Source organism: Lonchura striata, chromosome 1 (assembly GCF_046129695.1).
Source record: "Lonchura striata isolate bLonStr1 chromosome 1, bLonStr1.mat, whole genome shotgun sequence".
In the NCBI taxonomy this organism is placed as follows: domain Eukaryota; kingdom Metazoa; phylum Chordata; class Aves; order Passeriformes; family Estrildidae; genus Lonchura; species Lonchura striata.
Window position 1 is genome coordinate 111,455,436 of NC_134603.1, and position 22,669 is coordinate 111,478,104.

Here is a 22,669-nt window from a genome sequence, read left to right on the forward strand (position 1 = left end):
ATATAAAACAGTCATATAAAAATTCAACTAATTAGCTTCCCTTCTGTTTCACAATTTAAAAAGCTTCAAACAATGCTATGAAAAATGTGCATTAGTCACCTTTTATTACCTTTAATAAAGTATCTTCCCTTTGCCCCTACAAGAGGCCTTTTATCTTGTAAATCCATTTATACTGGTGAAAACTTGTTCATAGATTACAAAATTAGAATTGTAAAGTTAGATAAATGATCAGTTAAATATCCCTCACAGCAAGGTTTAAACTGGTAAAAGTTTTTATCCAAAGAAAATTACTTGAAGTTAGTTTTGGTATTTATGTTTCCTTCTGAGTCTTGGCTAACTGAATTTATATTAATCACAGCAGGAGATAACACTTAACAAGAGATGAACAACCACTTCAGTATTTTTTTCAAGGCTATGCAGTGGCTTTTTTCGTTCTATATGAAACAGTAGGTTTGATAATGAGGTATGAAGCAAACAGACCAAAGCTTTTGTTAGGGTAACCTACAGAACTCGCCTACTTTTTTTTTTGCTTGAAATGGAGTTAATTTGAATCCCAAATTCCTTAAATGAGGCATACATCCTTTAAATAAGTTCTTTATATTTCATCCTTTAAATAAGGCCCACAAAATTTGTAGGTAGATAAATTATTTACATAGAGAATATTTCACTTAAAAAAAATAGCTACTCATCTGGGGAAAAGTTTTTGGCTCTGTAAATCAAACACATGGTTTTAGCATAAGAAACAACTTATTTAGTAATTTAGAAACTATGTAAGTGTTTCTTTTAACCTCAGAAATCACCAGATTCTTCTGCTCCCAGATCTTTCTGGCTTCAGCCTTTTCCTTCTTATTCAGAAGCTCAGGATTGGGCATGGTTCCTGAAGTCCTTGCTTCAATAAGTTTGGTTACAAGTGCCCAGAGGCGTATCTGCCATCTCTGAACGCCGGGCATGGCATCAGCTGAGATTAATGAAAGATTTCAGAAACAAATGTCAGTTAAAAGTAAAGAATCCAAAACTTTAAATAAAAGTGGAAACAGAACAGAACACTGGAATTAAGCATTTTTTTTGAAAACTCTATTTTAAATGAAAGACATCAATGCAATTAAAAATGTCTTTACAAGTAATGCTGAGTTGTTTCAATGGAAATCAGTAAGATGAAAGTATTTTTCTGCAATTACTTTAAAACAGATGTATATAGCAAGAATACAGCATAGAATATTTATGAAAATCTGTAAAATAACCCAACATTATGTCAATGCTAGAATGCTCATCTGTTTTAATGACTCCACAAAGGAATTGTACTGCTCTCATTTTTTGAATTCATGGCAGAATACAAACATATACACAAGTATGCATACACGTATCTTTTCAAATTGAGAAGTTTCTTGTCAAATTTGATTTCAGCAAGTATGTATGCTTTTGTTGCAAGAGATGCTATTGTGCTATTTGGTATAGGCTCTGACTCTTGGTAGCCTCTTTTGACACAGTTTATTTTGGGATGGAGACACAATGAAGCTGTTGACCTTGACCCTGAAGCATCAGTCCTACTCCATGGCTGCTCACACCACAGGGGAGAATGGCGTAAGCCCTGACTTGATGCCCACCACTGAAAGGACAAGGAATCTAGTCTGTAGGGCAATCACCCAAAGACTATCCCAACCAGTGAAGAGAAGGATCATGACAACTGAGAACTATTACTTAACATTCTCTGAATGAAAAATTTCCTGTAATGACTTTGTGTGGCAAAGTTGTGGTAGGGAGAGGCTACAAGGATCACTTCTCTGGGAAGTTTCTAGGAGCTTCCTCCATGTCAGACAGAGGCAGTTGAGCCCAGGAAAAAGGGAGGGATAAGGGAAAGGTGTAAATTTGGTTTTACTTCTCATTACTCTAATTTTAATTGGTAATACATTAAATTAATTTCTCAGTCGATTCTGTTTTGTCCATGATGGCAAATACTGAGTGATCTCCTTGCTCTTATCTCAATCATTGAGCCTTTTGCTGCACTTTTCTCCCCCTGTCCAACTGAAAAGCAAGGAGTGACAAAGCAGCTTGGTGGGCACCTGACATCCAGCCCACAGTCAAACCCAACAAAACCTGCTTAATTGCTTAAATTTAAGCATTCATAATTTTGTTATCATTAAAAATTCAGAACAAAGAGTAAGGAGATTTAAGGGATGGCTTTTCACCTAACTTTCTATTTTCTTCTCCCCTGGAAATATCTTTAGGTGGTTAAATTCTCCTTTTGTTCATGTTTTACAATATTTTTAACATGAGATGATGCCAAAATCTTCCTTTGTATTTCTCAAGTAATAAACAAGTTAGTTTAAATGACTAAATGCATTTTTGCTAGCATTACAACTGCATGTGCTTAGCTTTCTTACATAATGTTTAATCACCAAGCTCTCATATACTTTGCATCTAAGATTTGGTACACAGTATCCTCACAGTAATTTAATTATTCCATTTTCAAGATCAGAAAAAACAGCAAAAAGATTGTGCATCACCAAACTAGCTGCCTCAGAGGGAATTGTGTACATGTGTAGTGTTTGGGATGCAGCTGTTAAGGCTTGATTCTAAGAGACTCGTTCTTTTAAGGGACCTTTTCAAATGCCTTGCTCTCTACTGGTGCGATTAGGTGATGACAAAAAGCCAGCTGAGAACTCATAGAGCTCACTCTTCCAGTACATATAATAGTGCAACAACATAAAAAGGAACACGAATATAAAGCATGACAGACACAACTGAAATAAAGTTTAGTGCAGGCTGAACTAAGTGGCAAGAAGTTAACACATGAAAGAATGAAGAACTACACTTTTTGAAACCAGGAATGGAGTGTTTTATTAAAGCCTTATGTAACAGGAAGGTGAAATGTAAATGAATGTATAAGACTACATTAAAATGTATGAACCAAAGTAGATAAAAGTAATTAAGACCTGTCAGTATAAGGAATTGCATGACATGAGTAAATAAGTACACAGGAGGGTAATTCTTAACTTATTCAATAAGTAAGCTCATAAAAATGTCATATCTAGAAATATTAATTACTAGGAACTCTGATTAACATCTAATGAAATTGCTTCTGAGATTTCATTAGTCCAGCTTACAAAAGCCATTGCATGTGTGTTAATAAATAGAAATAACAAAATATTGTAAAGTTGTATCTCTGATCTGATATTATTATAAAAAAACAGATTATAAAGAAAAATAATTTTCTGTTAATCAATTATTGCTCAAGGAAAATAAAGATAATGAGGTCTAAGTTCTCAGAAGAAAATACAACTTAAGTAGTTTTCGTATATGCTTTTAGCTTATAAAAGGTAAGCTGCTTGCAATAATCTTGTAAGTTTCCCTCTTAGTGACAGCTTTGTGATCCTCTCTCCTTTAAAAGAAACAAACAATAAAACCTGTTTATGATATTTTTTGATTCATTTTTCCAAAGCTTGGGAATCAAGAACTGTATTAATTTTGTGTTTAAACTATACTACTTGAGAAAAAAGCCAACAAAACAAAGTACAGCAAAAATTTGACTTACTTTTAGCATCCCACAAAATGTCTTGTTCAGGAGGAGCAGCAAACAGAATGTAAAGGCGCAGGGTGTCAATGCCATACTCTTTCACTATGTCCTCAGGGTCTATTCCATTATACTTAGATTTGCTCATTTTTTCCCAAGAAACTTGGAGCTTCTCACCAGTTTTTAGGTGAACTGGTTCACTTCCTAAATATTAAGACATACAAAAACTACTGAAACAAATTTTGCTTACTTGTAACAGCAATTAATTTTGTTCCCTAAGCATGAGAAGAAACAACTGTTTCTAGTGTTTTGGGTTTTTGTTTTTTCCAAATACCTTAAAGAGAAATACTTTCCACATTCCAACACATTCCAAACACTTTTCCCTCCCAAATATTTCCTGTCTTAATGTTTTTAACACTAATGAAATCCTAAAGCTTCCATCAAATCATGTCACAAAGTCTCCTACCATTTGGAAGCTGTATCTGGCATGCATCCTAATTGCTGCTGCCTTGACAGCTTCTGATATTTAAATTTTTTTATAACCATGATATTTAAAACTTCCTAGATAGGTGTACTGATTTGATACAATTCTGACCTGTACTTAGCTTTTGCAAATACCAGAGTTACAGGTTCCAACTGCAGTAAGCTATCCTGAAAAGAGTGTGTTTTCTCTTGCATGAATTTAGAGACAGCGTGGGGCATTTACACTGAGAAAGGTGCAACTGAGTAAAATCCTCTACTAAAAACCTCCAATCTTTTGTAAATGAAAAAAGGGTAGCAAAGAGTGGCAAAACTTAAGAGGGTGGATTGGAGGGTTGATTTTTAACTGGCTTAACTATCCAGTGAAAACAAGGATGTATGAGAGGAATGCTTAAGAGAGGCAAATACAACCAAACTATTTTTGTTGCTACAGGTGTCATAGCAATGATTAGTCCAGCTTACACAGTGAAGCCTCTGCAAAGAACTTGAGAATGAGTACCATTTCCTAAAGGTTTTACATTCCTAATATCTACTGAATATGCCTGCACCTGTGCTAGATTTGCCACAATGTTTTTGTAGGTTGTCTGTTTGCTGGGACTAACTGGCTCCATTCAGCAGGCTGCTGAGCACTGTCTTAACAAAACTGACTTTTGATCTTTTGGACTGCACTGGAGCCAAAATAATACCACAGCACTGTTTCTGTGTTTGGATGCAATTAAAAGCTCCTGTATTAGAAGGATCTTTGTGTACTCACAGTATGTGTAAATCCTAAACTCACAGAAGTTGCTCTCCAGTTTAAATATTAGATTAATTTTCTCTTCCAAATTTTCCCAGCACTGAAGCAGTCCCTGGCTTTAGGGACACATCGATGTTGATTTTCCCATGCAGTTTCTCTTACCAGTGAGATCAACCTCCTCTCTCTTCAAACACTGGCCTGTTGTTGTTAGTCTGAATGTCTGATTCTTGATAAGACCTTGCACCAAGAGCTTATGGAAAGGCTCCCTAAGGATGGAAGGAAAAAGAAACTTCTCTGTTGAAAAGAGCTGTCAAAAGCATACTTTATGATAAGCCTCAGGTGTTGAGCCAATCAGGTACAATTTTTTAATGGAACAAGAATTTCAAGTTGACTATACATAAATAGTTGACACCTTAGAGTACTTTGTGCATTGATTAATGGTGGCTGGCTGGCAAGTCTTAAGTATTTATTTGCATTCTGCTCACATTCCTGTACCCTAATTTAGTACTAAGTTATTCTAACATCACTTTTCAAATTAGCATATGGATAACACACAGAAGTTTCTTGTACAACAGTACAATTTCCCTAACTTCAAGCAAAATCTTGTATGAAAGCCTTCAAGTACTTGGCTTCATTGTCTTACAAATAATTACTTCTAGCTTCCCTCTGAGGAACACAGGATTTTGAAAAAATCAAAATGCTGTTGCACATTTCTTTCTACAAACAGGTAAGACAGTTTCTCTAACATAAGCACCCACATGCCTTGTCCCTTTGCAGAACTAGCCAGGAAGGCCTAGCTGTATGAAAAAGTGTACTAGAAAAAGGGCAATGCTGAAAAGTTCATATCTCAGTGCATCAATTTTTTAGCACCTTATTTTTCTAGCAAAATTTACAGCAGGGAGAGTAAAATTCCATGAAATTAGTATATGACAAGGCTAAAAAGAGGCTTGAAAGGCAGTAGTGCACTCAGCAAGAAACACTCTAAGTAAACACTGCTCTGGTTGACACACTATTGTGGCCTCCTCCTTTAATGATCTTGCATTTCTAATGCATTCCGTCACATGTCTGTCACTGTTTTCACCGAAGAAAAAGGCAACAAAATTAATCCCTAAAGCTTTTGGTTCCTACTCAGTGGAACAGGAAAGTAAGGCAGTTCTAGTACAGCTTTAAGAACAGTAGGGGCCAGGAAAGGAGGTATGGAGCCAGTCCCAGAAAGCACATACAGTCTGGAAGCCTTCTCATGGGACCCTCCAACACAGGGACATCAGTGACCATCATTTTGGAGGACATGGTCATCAGCCCCTCCTAATGCTGATATGTATGTGCAATATTAAACAATCTGAATTTTCTACACTTTTTACCTAATGAAACCTCAAATGTGTACAATGCATACGTAAAAGGATGCATTATTTCTATTAACTTTTTTTGAAAAAGCCAGAGTATATCCATTTAAAAAAGAAGCAGTAAAACTAGACTTATACATTTTACTTCACATGTACAAAAAAGTCATAATCCAAAACATTATTCACTGTTAAGGAGTTAATAAATAATTAAAAATTATTAAGAAATATAAATTACATGACAATTTATCCCACTATTTAAACCAAAGCAATTTAATAAAACAATTGAAGTATCATTAAATTGTATCATATTAAAGCAGGTATATGCCAAATACTAGTCCTTAAACACTTTTGATGACTCTGAAGTAAGAACATATTTGAAAACAAAACTATAAACTGAGAAAGTGACAGGCTTCATATTTTATCTTCAACATGCTCAAGTTTGAACATGAGTTTCCTTCCTTGCATATTTTGTATACTTGTAAATATTGTGCAAGTACTGGCACATATTGATGTATCACTCAGTCACAAAGAAGTATGAGTCTCTGCCACGCCACCTGGTTTTATCAACAATGTTAACTAGGAGCAACTCAAGCATCTCTATAAATATTTTGTAAATGATACTTCAGAGGTTGACTGAAAAATCTTATTGTTTAGAAGTAAAGGAACTTGAGGGAATGAGAACTGAAGGCAAATTTAGACAGTAAAATGAAAAACAAAAATAGGATGCAAAAATAATCTAAAATACAAAAATATTATTATAAATTATCCAAGTGAATTAGAATGTAAAAATTTGGAACAAAAAATTTTGTAACCCTATCAACAACAATGGTGGGAAAAGGCATCAGGATAAAACACATTTCTCCTGTCTCTACAAACTAGAGACATAACATCACAGGAAAAAAAATTCCCTCCCTATCATTCAGTACTTCAGTCTGTTTAAGATCTCAAACAGTTATTAAAATAGCTACACTTCCTGCTATCTAAAGTAAAGCTAATGAGGTAGTCAGATTATCCAAATCAGATAGGGCTCTCCACTGGAAGTGATTTTTCAAGGAACACTTATTTTTAATGACAAAGAGTTAGTTCAGATCATATGCCAAGTTACTAAAAACTGAATGTAGGAACAAGCATTTCTTATTTTTGTTTATGCTGACAGAGGCTACAAAAATGCAATACAAAATACATTACCAAGTATGGGGAAAAAAAACCCCACCATGTGTCCCTAGTGGGAGACCGCAGGAGTATGGAGACATGCCCAAAATGAGAAAGCCAGAGCCCATCTGCTAAACACAGGGCTCTAAACCAAACTGAGCCCTGCACTGAATGCACAGTGATTTTGGCAGCGTTGTGGTGGCTCCATCTCATGTTCACATGCAGAGTTACACTTGAATTCAGGTTAAACTTCACACCTCAAACAATCCCCTTCAAAGGCAGGGATGCACTTCTTGGCTGCATGAGGGAACTGCCAAGGAGCTGCAGCACAGCAGGGATGATGCAATTCTGACCTCAATACTGCAGCACCTGGTCATGGCACCATAAATACCTTCTGATCCAAAACATCAAGAATAATGAAATTAAGCCATTTCCAGACACACTGACATTCCTGGCACAGAGGAGGAGTCTGGAGTTCCTCTGAATGCTTGGTCATGTTTCGGACCGTAGGTATAATGGAATGGGACAGGTTTTCACCTGCCTGTGAAGTTTGTTTGTGCTCATGCTGGAGTATCTGCACTGAGACCTTGCCCATATTACAGACTTTGATCGTGTTGTACATCCCACATGCAAAGTATGCCTGGCACCTCTGAGAAGGATCAGCTGTGCTAGCCATTAAGTCTTTAGTACATCTTTTCCTTTCTCAAATGTTCATATACAGGTTCATCTCTATGAGAGACCATTCTAAGACCGTGCAATGGATGGAAAGGGCAAGCATGACAGACAGATCAGGAATTCCTGCTCAGTGTCATGTTCTCATGCTCTTTGCTTTGCTATGTGCAGGATGACCAGCAGGACTTTCAATCCTAGTATAAATGACCTGGCTGGAAGAACACCGTGGAGCCTGCCACAGCGATGAAATAGTGAATTCAGGAGCAAGGGAGCTCACAGCATGAATTTGCACCCTGCACCTTTAGAAAGGCTGAGAGAGCCTGAGTGCTGTGACCTGCAGTGAAGACAAGACAAGGTCAGTCACGATCGGCTGAGTTCAGGGGGCTGGGTAACCTGCTGTTAGATACAGGTGACTGCAGGATGTGGAAACTGATAATTTTAGAAAAAAAAAAAAAGAAAAAAAAAAAAAAAGAAAGACAAAACAATATTGAATGTTCAAGATTCCACACAGTTAACAACTGAGAGCTTTTGCTTAAAATCAGCATTAGTGATAAGGTCCTAAATGAATGCAGAGAAGCTTCAGCATCATTCCTTCACAGAATAAGCTATTTCTGTCACATGCACATCTTCTTTTGCTCTGTAACTCAGCTATGTGAAAAATAGCGCCTTCTTACTCAGCAGATTTGCCCTCTATCAGAGTCAAATCTGCTGACTTAATGGCAACAATGACATTTTTTATTGCTTTATAATCCTTCAGGGAGCATGTCCTAGATTCCATTTCCAATTATTCATCAGACAGAACTGATTACTGAAGTCTAGGGCAGAAACAAATTCTGTGTAACTTGTACTTGCACAGCTGAGCAGGTGCAATGGAGAGTGTCAACACACGCCTGCCATGGTAGATTAAGTTGGAACAGAGGAGGAGTTTTCTGGTCCCAGATGCCTACCTGGCCCCTCTCCCAGCAGTGGTCACAGCTGGGAGGGCTTGCTGCCTTGTGAATTATTTATAGAAGCAATGTATTTTACAGACCAGACTGCTAGAACAAATTGACATCAATTTGGGCTTAATCTGATATCACATGTATGAATACCCAGAGGGAACCACTTATTCTGCCTTGTCATTACTAAGAAATTGAGCAGCATTTCTGCTCAATTTCCTACCATCTCCAGTCCAATGCATTAAAAAATAAAAGACCATGCCTCATCTTTAGGGGATATTTAAGCTATATTGACACCTGTAACATTTCTGTAATAATCATTACACCATATTTGGAAAGATTGCTTTGAAAATCCAAACTAGGAATTTAAATTTCTGTTTCAACCACATTACTATATTAATAGCCATTAAAGACTACTCATAATTAAAGACTACCCAGAAGTATTTAAACGGATTTGAACATCACAGGATAGGAGCTAAACAATAAAAATTTCCATAAAGAAAACACATCAGAATGAAAAACTACTACAGGTAAGTAGGGGAATCAACAATTTCTAAGGATGATAGGTGACGCTTTAAACGGTGGCAGCTCTTGTTAATTGAGATATAACAATTTTATTTTTTTAATCAGTGGAAAGACCTAAGCTACTAGAGAGAGATTGAAAATGCACAAGAGGGCAGTGTTTTTTAACATTTTAGTGTTTTCCTTCAGAGCTGTGGGTTTTGACATCATGACTTTGAGCTTCCTTAACAATAAGGTTGTTGTTCCTAATTATACTTTTCAGATCTTTCAGACTGGCCCTTGAGCACTTCAAACAGAAGACTGAGCAAAAGTGGCCTCTGATTAACACTAAAACATTTAAAATACACGGTAATATTTATAAAGGAGTTATGATTTCTATATTAAACCAAAATTCTAATTTGACTTCATGGCTTCAAAGCACCTAATGCTTTACCTTGCATAAAGCTGAAGCAAGTGAACAATTTTGTGCACGATGATGAATTTGTTAGAGTCATCTTGCAGTCTGAGCACACATCTAAGCACACACCTAAGCAGTTCATACACCTGGCCCTCGGGGAATGCTGGAACAGATCTTCACATGTGCAATAGCTCTGGAGATTGTATCCAGTGCCAAAGGTATTCTCCACAGTCTTGCAAACTGCTTCTACAGAAAGCAACTTCAAGTTTCTTCTGCCATCGTCACTAGATGTAGTCAATACTTCTTAAGGATTTTTCTTCACTGAAGGTAGAGTTTTCTTCTGCAATTTACCACATTTAGACCAGGCTACACTACACAACTTTTGTGCTACTGGTCTGTCACACCAGAGGGTGAACAAAACACATTCCAAAGCAATGCAGCTACAGAATCACAGAGTCCTTAGAATAATGCAGGTTGGAAGGGACCTTTGGAAGTAATTTGGTGTAACTCTTTTCTCATATCAGACCTAACTTCAGGTTGTTCAGGGCCCTGGCCAGCTGTGCTTTGAAATACATGATGATGGAGATGCCACAATGTCTCAAGTCAAATGGTTCCAGTCTCATCACCTTCCCTGACAAAACTGTGTTCCTTCTGTCCAGCTGAACCTTGCTGCAATCTGTGACTGTTACTCCTTTCCTTTCTCCATACATCTCTGAGACGAGTCTGGCTCTATCTTCTCTATAAATGTCCTTTAGGTAGCAATAGATAGCAATTACATTCCTTCCTTAGCTGTCTCTTCTCCACGGGGAACACACTTAACTCCCTTAGCCTCTTCTTGTATGTCATATGCTCCAACCTCTGACTATCATGGTGCTCCTCCTCTAGACCCTCTTCAGTTTGACAGTGTACCTCACACTGGGGTGAGAGCCTCAAAACTAGACACAGTATTCTACTTGTTCCTAAATGATGAGCAAAGATAACCAAAGCTGGGCATGGTTTTTCTAGCAGAGTATAATGTCATTGGCAGCTGCTGACCCACCTCTGACTTGGTGTCCATCAGGACCCCATAGCCATTCTCTGCTGTAATCCTCCCCACACAGATGGCAGAGCCCCACATGTTCTGTTGAAGTCATGGTAAATCATATGCATAATTTATGCACAGCTCTCTCCTTATCCACAGATGGAATCACATCAGCACAGCAGGAAAGCAGATTAAGTTGGGCATAATTTCTTCTTGGTAAATCCATGGTGACTGCTCCAGTCACCTTGCCTTTCACGCCTGGAACTTTTATGTGTCTGGTTCACTTAAGTGAACCCTAACTCAATCCTTCTCTACAATGGACAGTGTCTCTTGATTTCAAACTTTCCTACTAAGCACAGACCTTGACAGCAAAGGCCAAGGCAAAGACCTCCTTTTCTACTTAGGCTCTTTGCTGTATTTTGCATCAGGCCAATGTCTTCCTTGCTGCTCTTTTCAATATATGTCCAGAAGCTCTTCTAACTACATTCACATTCTTCATCGGTTTCAGTATCTGATGGGCTATGACCTTTCCATAATCCACACTGCCTATCTAGTAAAGGCTTCTACATTCCTCCAAGGGTAGCCCATCCTTACTTCCAATTTCCTTCCACATATTTTGGTCTTCTTAAGGTCACACAGGAGGTCCCTTTTTAGTCCAGCTGGCCTCTTTTCATCCCTTTTTTCTAGCACAGCAAAGCAAACCACTTACTTTGCAAGAAAATCTCCCCTGCCCTGTGATCTCACTTTATATTGACAATACTTCAGACACTAATGTTGTTAATGTCATTTTGGAAGGCTGAAGAATTTAACTAGCAAAAGAACATTTTGCTGCTGTGTTACAGCTCCATTATATGGCTGATGGATTAGGATTGTAAAACCTTTTGTAGAATTAATAAGCCTAAAATTGCTTGCAAGGAAAAGCTTTAAAATTCTCTGCTTGAAGGCATAGCACCTCTTGAGAGGAGGGGTCTGCTTAGAAAGGTTCACTCTGGCAAGAAGAAACAGCCTTCCTGCTGCAGCTACACAAGCTGCCGACAACAGACTGAAACCAGGTACACAAATGATGTGCATCCAGTATTTCAAACACAGATTTCACTACAAACTATTGCACAGCCAAGAATGAGTTATGAAAACACACTGACTATTTTCATCAAAATTAGGAAATACCTTGGGGAAACATTCTGCCAGCTGCAGTAACTTGTCCATCTTTTTCTGGCTCACAACTACTTAAATTCTAGTATTGTAGCAAAACTACAGCATTTGAGTGAGTTCAGTGATATATATATTTAGGCTCCTCTTTCACATCAAGTTTTTACAGCGAATACTTGTAAAAAATGAATTATTTATATGAGTTGTGGCTGAGAAATCACTGAGCACTTCTCATGGGGCCACTAATTTTCACTCAATCTATTCAGTCCTCTCTGCAGATGGGGAAACAGGACAGAGCATGGGCCAGGGTTTCATTGTTCTGCCACTAGTAGTCTCCAAGCTAAGGATGGCATTTTAGGGCACAAAAGAACTGAATTTCAGTGGAAAAGGGGATGTCAAGGTCAGAACCTATCTAAGAGGACAAAGAACAGAACAACAGATTATTCACCTTCTTTCATTAAACTTTACCTCTAACCAAAACAGAGAACAGTGAATTAGGCTATAGCAGCAGCATCAACAAGAATAATTAAAAGTAATTATATAAAATTAATTAAATAAAAGAATAAATTGACATGAGATTAATATATTGCTTTTGCCTATCAAGAAGTATTTTGTACTGCTCAGCTCTAATTATACAGTGACTTATAAGAGTGCTTTTTTTTTTTTACATATGCATGGTTCCACTGGAATTAATGCTATTACTGGTAGGAAGTTACCTAATTTGAAATAATAGCACTACACAGAATGTCTGAAGTTACTCGTTTGTGCATGCTTTTGCAGGCTGGAAACCTACAATAGCACTTTATCACTTGCTCTGAGCCAGTTAATACTCATGCAATAAAAATGTTTGTATGAACACATACAGGAAGTGCAACTCACTGTGAGAAACCAAGTACTGACAAAGCAGGAAAATACAGGCTTATTTGATGTAATGTTCCACCATCACAACCATGTCCGCTAATACTCTTGCAAGTCAAATGAAATAAGAAAGATTTTAATGGAAATATGTAAGGCTTACTTGTGTTTTGTCATCTTTAGATCATGGCAAAAATGGCTGAAGAACCTTGCATAGAATAAGTGCATAACTGCATGTTCCTTTCCTCCGATATACAAATCCACGGGCATCCAGTAGTCTGCTAAGTCACTATTAAAGGGCCTGAAAAAACAAAATTATGGGAAAAAATCCAGTGTTGAAAAGAAAGATCAGCACTACTAAAGTTGCTCACCGTCCTTAACTGGACAACACTGTTTACTGAGAGCAATACATGTGTAATGAAACTTTCAGTTTGCTATCAGATCTTTTTATATCTTTAAGTAAAATGCTTATTATAGACAAAAATTTAATTTCTGCTGAGATGTAGATCCACAAAAAGATTATTTTCTTGTATTTCAGGCAAGCAATTATCTGAGAAAGCAATGAAAACGCTTGACTGCTCTTTAAATGATTTTTTTGTAAATACCCTGTGGCCAGCTTTAAATTTTTTTGTATTTAGCAAACTTTATATACAAATATATTAGAATGAAAGACAAAAGACCTGACCACTTAAAAACAGTTGATTTGTTTAAATTGACGGTTTGCATTGTTGCCATTAGGGGGCAATGATGCAGTTTAAGGCTGCAGAACGCTCTGTAGAGTGAGATGGGCCACAGCACTCCAGCTGAAGGATGCTCGATGAAATGACAGTAAATTTGCCATTTACAGCATATTTACTATATCGTTGGAGGTCACCTGAATGGTTTCCCAGCATTGCTTATTGCTTCGTTATATATTTCCATGTCTCCTGTAGTGGGCCCACAAAATACCATTTGTACAGAAGTTTTTCTATAATGTAGGCTTCAAGCCCCTGCTCTAATAAATTTACTTGTTTTGTCTGTCTGCGTGATTATTCCATCTGTAATTTTTATTACAGCGACACTTCCTTCCTCATAGATGAGCCCAGAAGCAAATAATGTATCTGGGATTCATGTCTTCAGTGGAACAAATCAAATCTAACTAGTTCATAGGGTTCCAGAATCAACAGAGTAATTCTCCTGAACTGTAGACCAGTGAAATATGGCTTATGGAAATTAAGAGTTTACATATGCATAGCTTAGTTAAAAGAACTAACTAAATAAATCAAATGCAGGCAGCAATTTAGTGCAGAAGTCCATATAAATGTTCTCATTTCAGTGTAAAACAGATTAGACTACACTAAGCTGTTACTTTGACGGTTGGATGTTACATCTGACTATTTATTCTTCAACTTCTGAAAAAGTCCCTCTTGCCCACACACAAAAAATACTTCAAACTGTAATGGAGAGGAAGCAATCTGCCTCACTCAGTAATAGCAGCAATATATTCATGCTATCACTAGAAAATAATTAAAACTGGCATGAAATAAAAGAGTTCACAGAAGATATTTTTTCTAGTTTAACCAAACTAGTGCTGCCAATACAAAAAAAAATTATCAGCCCAGCACTATTAATTCAGAGTACGTGTAGTATGTTCCCAGACACTGCACAATAAATAAAGAAATACATGCCCAAATACCCCATCATGTGGTATCAATGTTTTAAAATATTCTTCCTATCTTCCTCAGACTACATAGTAGGGATGTTGCACTAATTCCTTTTTGAGAAAAGAAAGTGCTATCAAGCAGCACTACTACAGGCAGTCTATGAAGCAGAAAAACAGCTAAACAACTACATCTGTTTTCTCACACTCTCCATGCTGCAGACACTAGTCCACAGCACATGAAAAATCTCCTTTCATTAATTATGCATGTAGTGGAAGTGCTGACACAGCAGGAGATTGCTGTGATGCCACTTCACTTGAGGTCTGCACGAGTCACCAGAATTTAAAAGGAGATAAGCAAAGGTGCCAGGTTTGGCAGCTGGATGTTACATTGGACTATTCCTTTTTTTACCAGGGGAACAGCATTGCCTGGCCACACACTGAACTACTCAGTGCATTGCCAGGGAGGGTACATGCCATGCAATTTACCAGTCTCAGAGTCATAGCAGGCTGTCATTCCTGATGACACCCACCACTAAGGACTTCAGCTCCTCAGCTGAACATTTTCTCTGTGCCCTGCCCTATAATTCCTGTTCATGCAAATTTCTGCTCTTTGCCCTGTAGTTCCTGTGCTTACATAGTTGTGTTTACACATCCTGCTCTTCTAGAGCTGGTCAGATCTTGATCTCCTGACATAGGAGTCAACAAATAACAGTTTTAGACCAGCTCCATATATTGTCCTGGTTTTGCCTTTAATAGAGTTCTTTTTCTTCTGAATAACTGGTATAGTGCTGTGCTTTGAATTCAGTATGAGAATAATGTTGATAACACACAGATGTTATGGCTGTTGCTGAGCAGTGTGTACCATAAAGCAAGGACTTCTTGGTCTCTCATGCTCTGCCAGAGAGCATATGTACAAAGAAGCTGGGAGGAAGCATGGCCAGGAAGGCTGATCCAGACTAGCCAAAGGGATATTCCATACCATAGTCATGCCCAGTATATAAACTGGGGGAGTTGTCTGGGAGATGCCAATCTCTGCTAAGGGATAGCCTGGGCAGTGGTCAGCAGATGGTGAGCAATTATACAGTGCATCACTTATTTTTCCCAGGTTTTCTCTCTCTTTTTCTCCCTCTCCTTTTTATTATAATAATTATTATTATACTTTGTTTCAATTATTAAACTGTTATTATGCAAGCCATGATTTTTAATTTCTTCCTCCTCCTAATTGTCCTTCCTAGCCCACGTGATGTGTGTGGTACTTAAATGCCAGCAGTGGTTAAACCACACCACCTACCCTCTGCTGTGCTCAGGCCCAAAGGGCAGGCACAAAATGAGGGCAGTGCAGGAATTTACAGTGCCAGTAGACTGCAGCTAGAAGCTGGAAGCATCTGAGTGTGTGGTCTCTTTGTTCCCTTCTGCTCTGTAGCTGGCTTGCCCCCAGTGGCCCTGTGCCTGCAGCCCTCACCTGTCAGTGTTGTGAGGGTCAGTGTACCTCAGGTAGTACCAAGCAGAATCAACAAATGTATCCATGGTATCGACTTCTCGTCGCGCTGCTGCCTTGCACCTGAACAAGAGGGGAGAAAAGCTTTTTTTAGACAAGTGACAAGCCTGAAAAAAATCCAAACATGGACAGAGTGGCCACAAAGACATTTAGATTGAAAACTGAGCAGTCTGAAGAGTGACATGTGCAAAAAAAGACCAACAACAGTAACAGGACTGACCTTTTCCCTCTCCCTCCCAAAACATAGCAAAAGAAAGCCAAAAGAAGCCTGAGCAGCCATCACATCCAGCATCAGCTGAAGATGGCACTGCACTGGACAGCCCTCTCAATCCTGGAATTTTTTTAGAATTGCCATTTTAAAAGCTAAAAAGCACAGACAAGCATACTTTGCCATAAATGGGTACTGAATATAGATCACACTCATTAGGTACCAGCAGATTTAGCAGAAAGGTCAGGTGGTTGTCTCTCACTGATTGTCTGTACAAAATGGTCTTTGCAGATTCCATTTATTATCTCTAGAAAAAATTAACTTAGTTTAGTTTCAGCTTTCATTGAGATCAAATCTCTTCTAGACCTTGTAGCACAATTTTAATTTGTGATTACAGCAAATTGATTTTTGCTTGTAATTATATTTGCAGCCCTAAGGAACAGTTTCAAAATAGATTTTAGGAGCTCAGGTTACTTTCTGTTAATTTCTCCTTTAATATTTGTAGTTTGTAGGAGCCAATAATCACATTTAATAAACTTCCATTTGTTGTAAATGATCCCTCTTAAAACTCTTACTATTAAAACAATGGGATTATTCTAAAGTCAATGAAACTTTGTAATCTGTGACACTATTGTACATAAATGACACTGATTATATGTAAGAAATGTACACAGTTAATAGTTGTATGTGTTTAAACACATGTATATAGTAGTAGTAACTATATATAATGAATGTGGACTGGTTATTTCATATTTACTAACTGCATATTTAGTCTCTGCTCAGTCTTGATGAGTGAGCTGCAACATGTATCTCTGCTTGTCTGCCTGATAATTCAGCCTGGCTTGCCAAGGCAAGTTTACAGTAGCATCACCATTTAACATTTTCCTTCATTCTGTCTCGGTTCCTGGTCCTTCTCTACATGCAAGTTTTTCTTCCAATGAGAACAATGTAATAAAGGAATTTTACTTCTAACTGCTTTTTAGTGTAGAAAGATAATTTTTAAGAATTGTACATATAAACAAAGACTCGGCCAATGTAAAAGAATGGCATTCTGTCAAAAGTAAGAATACTTTACAGTCATTGAACCATAATTACATCTGCTTCATGCCTCTGTGCTCTAAATGGACATGGCTCACTAACACAGAGACAGCACGGGCATCTTTCAGAGTTTATACAATTTATATCAATATTGTGATTACAGGCACAATACTGTAATCTTATTAGACAATCTTCAGATGACTAACACAATTACTGGGACTTGTATAACAAAGAATAACTTGGGCATCTTCTCCCATTTATGGCTGTTAACATTATTGTCACCCAAATACTCAGACTTTTGTATCTTTCCATCTGGCTTTCCTTATTAATTCTAGGTATTAAATGAAACTAATAAAAACCCCTATTACTGCGGAGAAGAACTAAGGGAAGGGATGATGTCACTTCTTGTAGCAAGGAAAAGCAAGGATGACTGCAGACAGAAGTAATAGCTCAAATGATTTGAAACTGTAGCAGACATGGATGAGCCATACTGATGAGAGCTGTCAAAAAGGTGAAAATTAGGAAGACAAATAAAGATGAGAATTAAAAAAAGTTAATTTCAGCAACCTACTATATTTTAGGCTAAGAAACTAATCCTGCGTGACTTTATTTATGACTAAACAAATGCCTTTGATTAACTTCTATACAGAGCAGACACAATAACTATTCAGAAACCATAAGGATTTGCTATACATCAAAAGTACGTTATTGCCTGGTAAACAATAAAATAATTTTTAACTAAGGTTGTAGGGGAAGACAAGAGTGCACACAGTGACTTTCAGTCACAATAGGAAAATTTTTCAATTGAAATTAGAATTGTAGACCAAGGCACTTTTGGGGGCTTTAACTAAACCTGTGGATCTTATTCAGTAAGGCTCTGCTGTAAAGGTCACACTTTAAAATACTCTACTATGTGTAATTTCAATAGGCACATCTGAGAGGAAATTTTCTATGCAGAAACATGGGAGTAAAGGTCTGTTTTACAAAAGAATTACATGCTATCAACAAAGTTTAAAATACATGTTTCCAGAGAACCATGGAACTGCTCATATTAAAATAAATTTAGATGTTATGAATCTGCTGAATTATCAGTCAGAACCCTATTGCCATTTATATGTCTGATTTCCTTGCCTGGCAGCCTGAAAACATGCTTCCCATTAATTTGGTCAGACTGCTAGGAGCAGCAATGCATTGCACTGCTGATGAAAGACTTCCCTGGGATACTTTATGCTCTACCAGTTCCTCCCACAGAACCTATAGGCAAACTTCAGTGTACAGAATATCTATGCAGTTCTCAAGATTACACAACTGATTTTTATAACACATCTCTCACTACATTATTTAAACTTTTTATTTCTTGAACAGATGGACTACAAACAATAAAGATTACAGTGATGACGGGATGCATTTACTTTCAAATCTGAATTAGATGCTATCTTTAAAGTACAGCTTTATGATAAATATTTATATAGCTGAGGGAACACTTTATTGTTGACTATTGCGAGAAAATAAATGCAATGTTAGTTTCCTTAACAAGAGGACAAATTCAGTAATCATTATAAGCTTTATATGAAAACTGATGAAAGACAATTAAATAACTGTAATAAATGAAGTGATAAATACTGTTAAGAAATGGAAAGTTGAGAAAATTATTCTGCTTTTTTTTTTTTTGCTCTCCTCTAACTTATAACCAGTGAGTTTTGTTTCAGCTTGTTGATGAAAAAAGAGCAGTAGTCATGGAGTGCTGCAGAAAAACAGTTTTACAGAGTGTATAAGAAAAAATCCCTGTGCTGGGTCAAACTAATTATAATTTTGGAGTCTCAGAGCAGTCACTTGCCAACACTTTGGGAAAGCGCACAAGAAACAGGCAGGTGCAAAGCGAGCTCTCCAAGGCTGCAGCAAATACAGCACTGACTTACCTTGGACAGGAACATTTCACCCATTCTGGGGCGCTTTCCAAAGGCGAGGCTCCCTTTCCTGTGAACGTGGTCACACTGGGCAGCACCACAGGTAAGTCCTCGTAGGGCACAGGGACAGCACCGCATGTGTGGCAGTGAATGATTGGAATGGGCGTTCCCCAGTAGCGCTGCCGAGATATTAACCAGTCTCTCAATTTGTCACTCGTTAGGTCTCCACCTATTCTTTTATTTTTGGCCTGCTCAGTAATAGCTTTTAAAGCCTCCCGCCGAGTCATGCCGGTGATCTGATTGAAAAAAAAAGAAAAGAGATGTGAAAAAAGAAAGATTTATAGTTGCTGTCAGTAAAAGTGCAAGAACAAACAAAACCAAGAGAGAGTCAAATAAAATAATAATTTCTCTCTTACTGCTGGTTAACATCCTGCTGTCCAAGAGACTGTTCACATACATGCTGCTCATTTGAACCTTCTTGCTTAAAGGATTATGTTCTTGATGGTCTGAATAGAAGAAGGCTGAGAGAGTCCTGTAGACCTTTCAGCCATTATTGGCAGATATTTGCGTTTACTGCTGATATCTCTACCAGTTGCTATACACCAAAACTTTCAAAATTCTATCACAAGCTTAAGGCAGAGACTGAGGAAATGCAAATGAAAACTGCTTTCCTTCTCCTGTGCTCATTTCAGGTTTTACTATTCTTGCTTTCATATAAATTTTAACCACTTAGACCCTACCTGGGAAGTAATATGTCTGCTATTAAAGTACATATTTTCAAGAGCTATACCTAAAGATAAGATTCCTATGTCTCTTTGTGGTATCCATGATACCACAAAGGCTGAAGCCACATTTCAATGAATTTGTGGAAGAAGGATTAGTATGTTCATGTTTAGGTTAAAATTCTATCTAGGTTATGAAATAAGAATCAACTTTTAACACAGGTTAAATTATTCAGTTTCCATTATAGAACTGAAACCAATACAGAGGAAAGTTCAACCTTCCTCTCATGTACAAAAGGAAAAAACATATTTTACTGCTACAGCAGGGCAAACATATTTCATCATTAAATTATCCCCAGAAATTTGGCAGCATAAGTTTGGCTTGATTTTTAAAAAAATCCCTTTAATCACACAAAGTATTTGACACTCTTGAGAAAAGAGATTTAGTTTGCATTATAACTGTAAACTGAAAAGAAAACAATACTTGTATACCCACCTCTGCAGAATTAATGACCCTCTCCAAACCATTTGGCAATGTCTCAATGACTTCAGTGAAAGAAATGCCCAGATTCCTAGCTACTGCAGCATCTTCTGCACTAGTACTAGGAATTCCTATAAGGGATGAAAAACCATTTCATTTTTATGGCACTCTCTTTATAATGACTTACATTTTCCAAAAGAGTTAAAGAAAATGGTTTAAGAACAGTTAAAATGTTTTTGTATTCTTTAAGCAGTGAAATTCAAACAGCAATAATTACAAGTCAGTAATTTCTCAGTTCCTCTGTAATTCAAACTTTCATCAATGTCCTGTCCTTCTTTCAGAAAAGTTTGAAAATTTGATGGCTCTGAAAAAACTAAAAATAAAGCCATAAAATTTGGATAGAATTATAGAATTTTCAATATAACCATATTATCTAAATATAATATATTTAAACAATGAAAACTTTAATTCTATTTGCTAATACGATAATCAAAGACTCAACAAAAAGCAGTCTTCCTGTTTCAGTATTAATTTATCTCTAATTTCATAGAACTATGAAATAATAGAATATCATTAGAATTAGAATTCATCTAATTTCACCATAACACAACTGTCTCAAACATTACTATCCCTTTAACTTACTATGAAAGACATGATTTGTTTATCAACTCAGGGAAACTATTAAAATAACATCAGTTTGCTATTCAGACTATAACTAGTGAGAACACTTCCTACAGCTATTCAGATGAGTTACGCAACTCACACTATTTAAAGCCTTTTAAGTTCTCTTTCCCTCTGCATTTTATTATTTGGGACAGTCATGCATTTTAATTCTGATCTGGAGGGTTTCACAGTGAGTTAAGAAATTTATTAACTTGCTTTATTATCACATGCATTCTGAAATAATATTAAGATACTAACAGATTTATTATTTACAGAGACACATATTTCTGCATATTTTCCCCCTTCAATGATAATTTAATTAATAATTTGAACCATCTTACAATTACTGTCATCTTTGAAAGACAAAGAAACTTATTCCAACAAGACAATGCCAGCATTAAGCTGGAGAAAACTACACACAAAAGTTCTCAAAATATTTGCTGAGTACATTGGAATTATTAACTAAACCAGCTTAACAATCATTCTTAGTTCAGGCAGTGAAATGCCAGCTATACTTTAACTCTGCCAATATGTGAAAGTTTGGAAGCAGATGACTAAAGAAAATGAAACAAAACTCCCCTGTGACAAGTAACTCAACTAGAAAAACACAATATTGCTATTTTATCTTTCCAGCAGATGTACACTCTTGCCATTTCAAGAACAATGTTTGTATCTTAATTTGTCAGAGAACCCTGCAGTCTGCAACAGGTGACTTCACAATATGCTCTACAAAAGGAAAAAAAGCAGGTCCCACTTTTTGGTCTGCTTCTTTTTGAAAAGATGATGCTATTAATGTACACTGGCAAAGCTCAACAGCTGGTACCCACAGCTTCCCATGAAGAGCTGGGCTGTTTCCAGCAGACATAAGGCCAAGGTACGTGCCAGCAAACTGGAAGATTTTAAAGAAAAATAAGATTAGGTATCTCACTTATTTGGCTTCTCCTATATGAGGAAAACCTTTGTTTCTCAAAAAATAGATTCAAATGTAAAGTGTAAGATGTGAGAATGTTATAAGCAAAGTATACAGCCCAAATGGATCATTTCCATCAGCTCTATGAGGGTCATCCAAGATATTTTTGCACAGTCAGCTGGTTAAATTCAGTCCAGTTGTGCAAAAATAACCAATATTGGCAGCAGTGAAAGCAGCTGCCCCAGGAGAGTAAAGAAGTATCAGCATCAGGGAGGCAACAGCAGGAGTTAAGGGATAAGGAATGCACTGGAAAAAGGGAAGAAGACATAACTATTTCCCATTAGGATTGGCATTGAACCTTGCCTTCTCAATGCAGCGAAGACCACAGCAAAGCACAACAGTAAACAAAGAGCTTGGTGTGTACAGATCAAAACACATATGGTTTTTAAACCTTAGTATAATTTCTACTTTGACTTCCTAGGACAATCATATTATCTAAGAGTATGTACTTAGCTGCACAGTTTTGGGACTGGTCTCCATGTCCAGGAAAGGAGCAAGACAAGCAGATTCATTGGACAACTCTGAGAACAGAAGCTCACTGCAGGTGATTCAGCATCCTCTATCAACACCCTCCCCCTCCTATTGATCCTCAGCTCTAAATCAGATGCCTTAAATGCTACTTTGAGAGATGAAGGATCTAAGATAACTGTCCAAGACTACCTGAAAAAAAATTATTACCTATCCTGAACTATTTTACTGGCCTCAAAACAAGTATTACTAGATAAAAGTCAAAGTTGGAAGTTTTGTACATTTACCATCTGAAG

The 22,669-nt window shown here is 37.1% G+C and overlaps 1 protein-coding gene across 3 annotated transcripts in view; it reads right to left on the minus strand.

The window, feature by feature from the left end:
* LARS2 (leucyl-tRNA synthetase 2, mitochondrial) overlaps positions 1-22,669 on the minus strand; it is an 82,051-nt gene that overhangs the window by 14,634 nt on the left and 44,748 nt on the right. For 2 of the 3 annotated variants that reach the window (XM_077786692.1, XM_021547917.2), the window contains 7 exons: positions 20,288-20,403; positions 19,082-19,365; positions 15,881-15,979; positions 12,940-13,077; positions 4,890-4,993; positions 3,533-3,715; positions 789-958 (listed from right to left, as the gene is read on the minus strand). In XM_077786692.1, coding sequence (XP_077642818.1) covers positions 789-958; positions 3,533-3,715; positions 4,890-4,993; positions 12,940-13,077; positions 15,881-15,979; positions 19,082-19,365; positions 20,288-20,403 — 1,094 coding nt within the window. The remainder of the gene's footprint in view (positions 1-788; positions 959-3,532; positions 3,716-4,889; positions 4,994-12,939; positions 13,078-15,880; positions 15,980-19,081; positions 19,366-20,287; positions 20,404-22,669) is intronic. The other variant, XM_021547918.2, reaches the window with a different exon arrangement.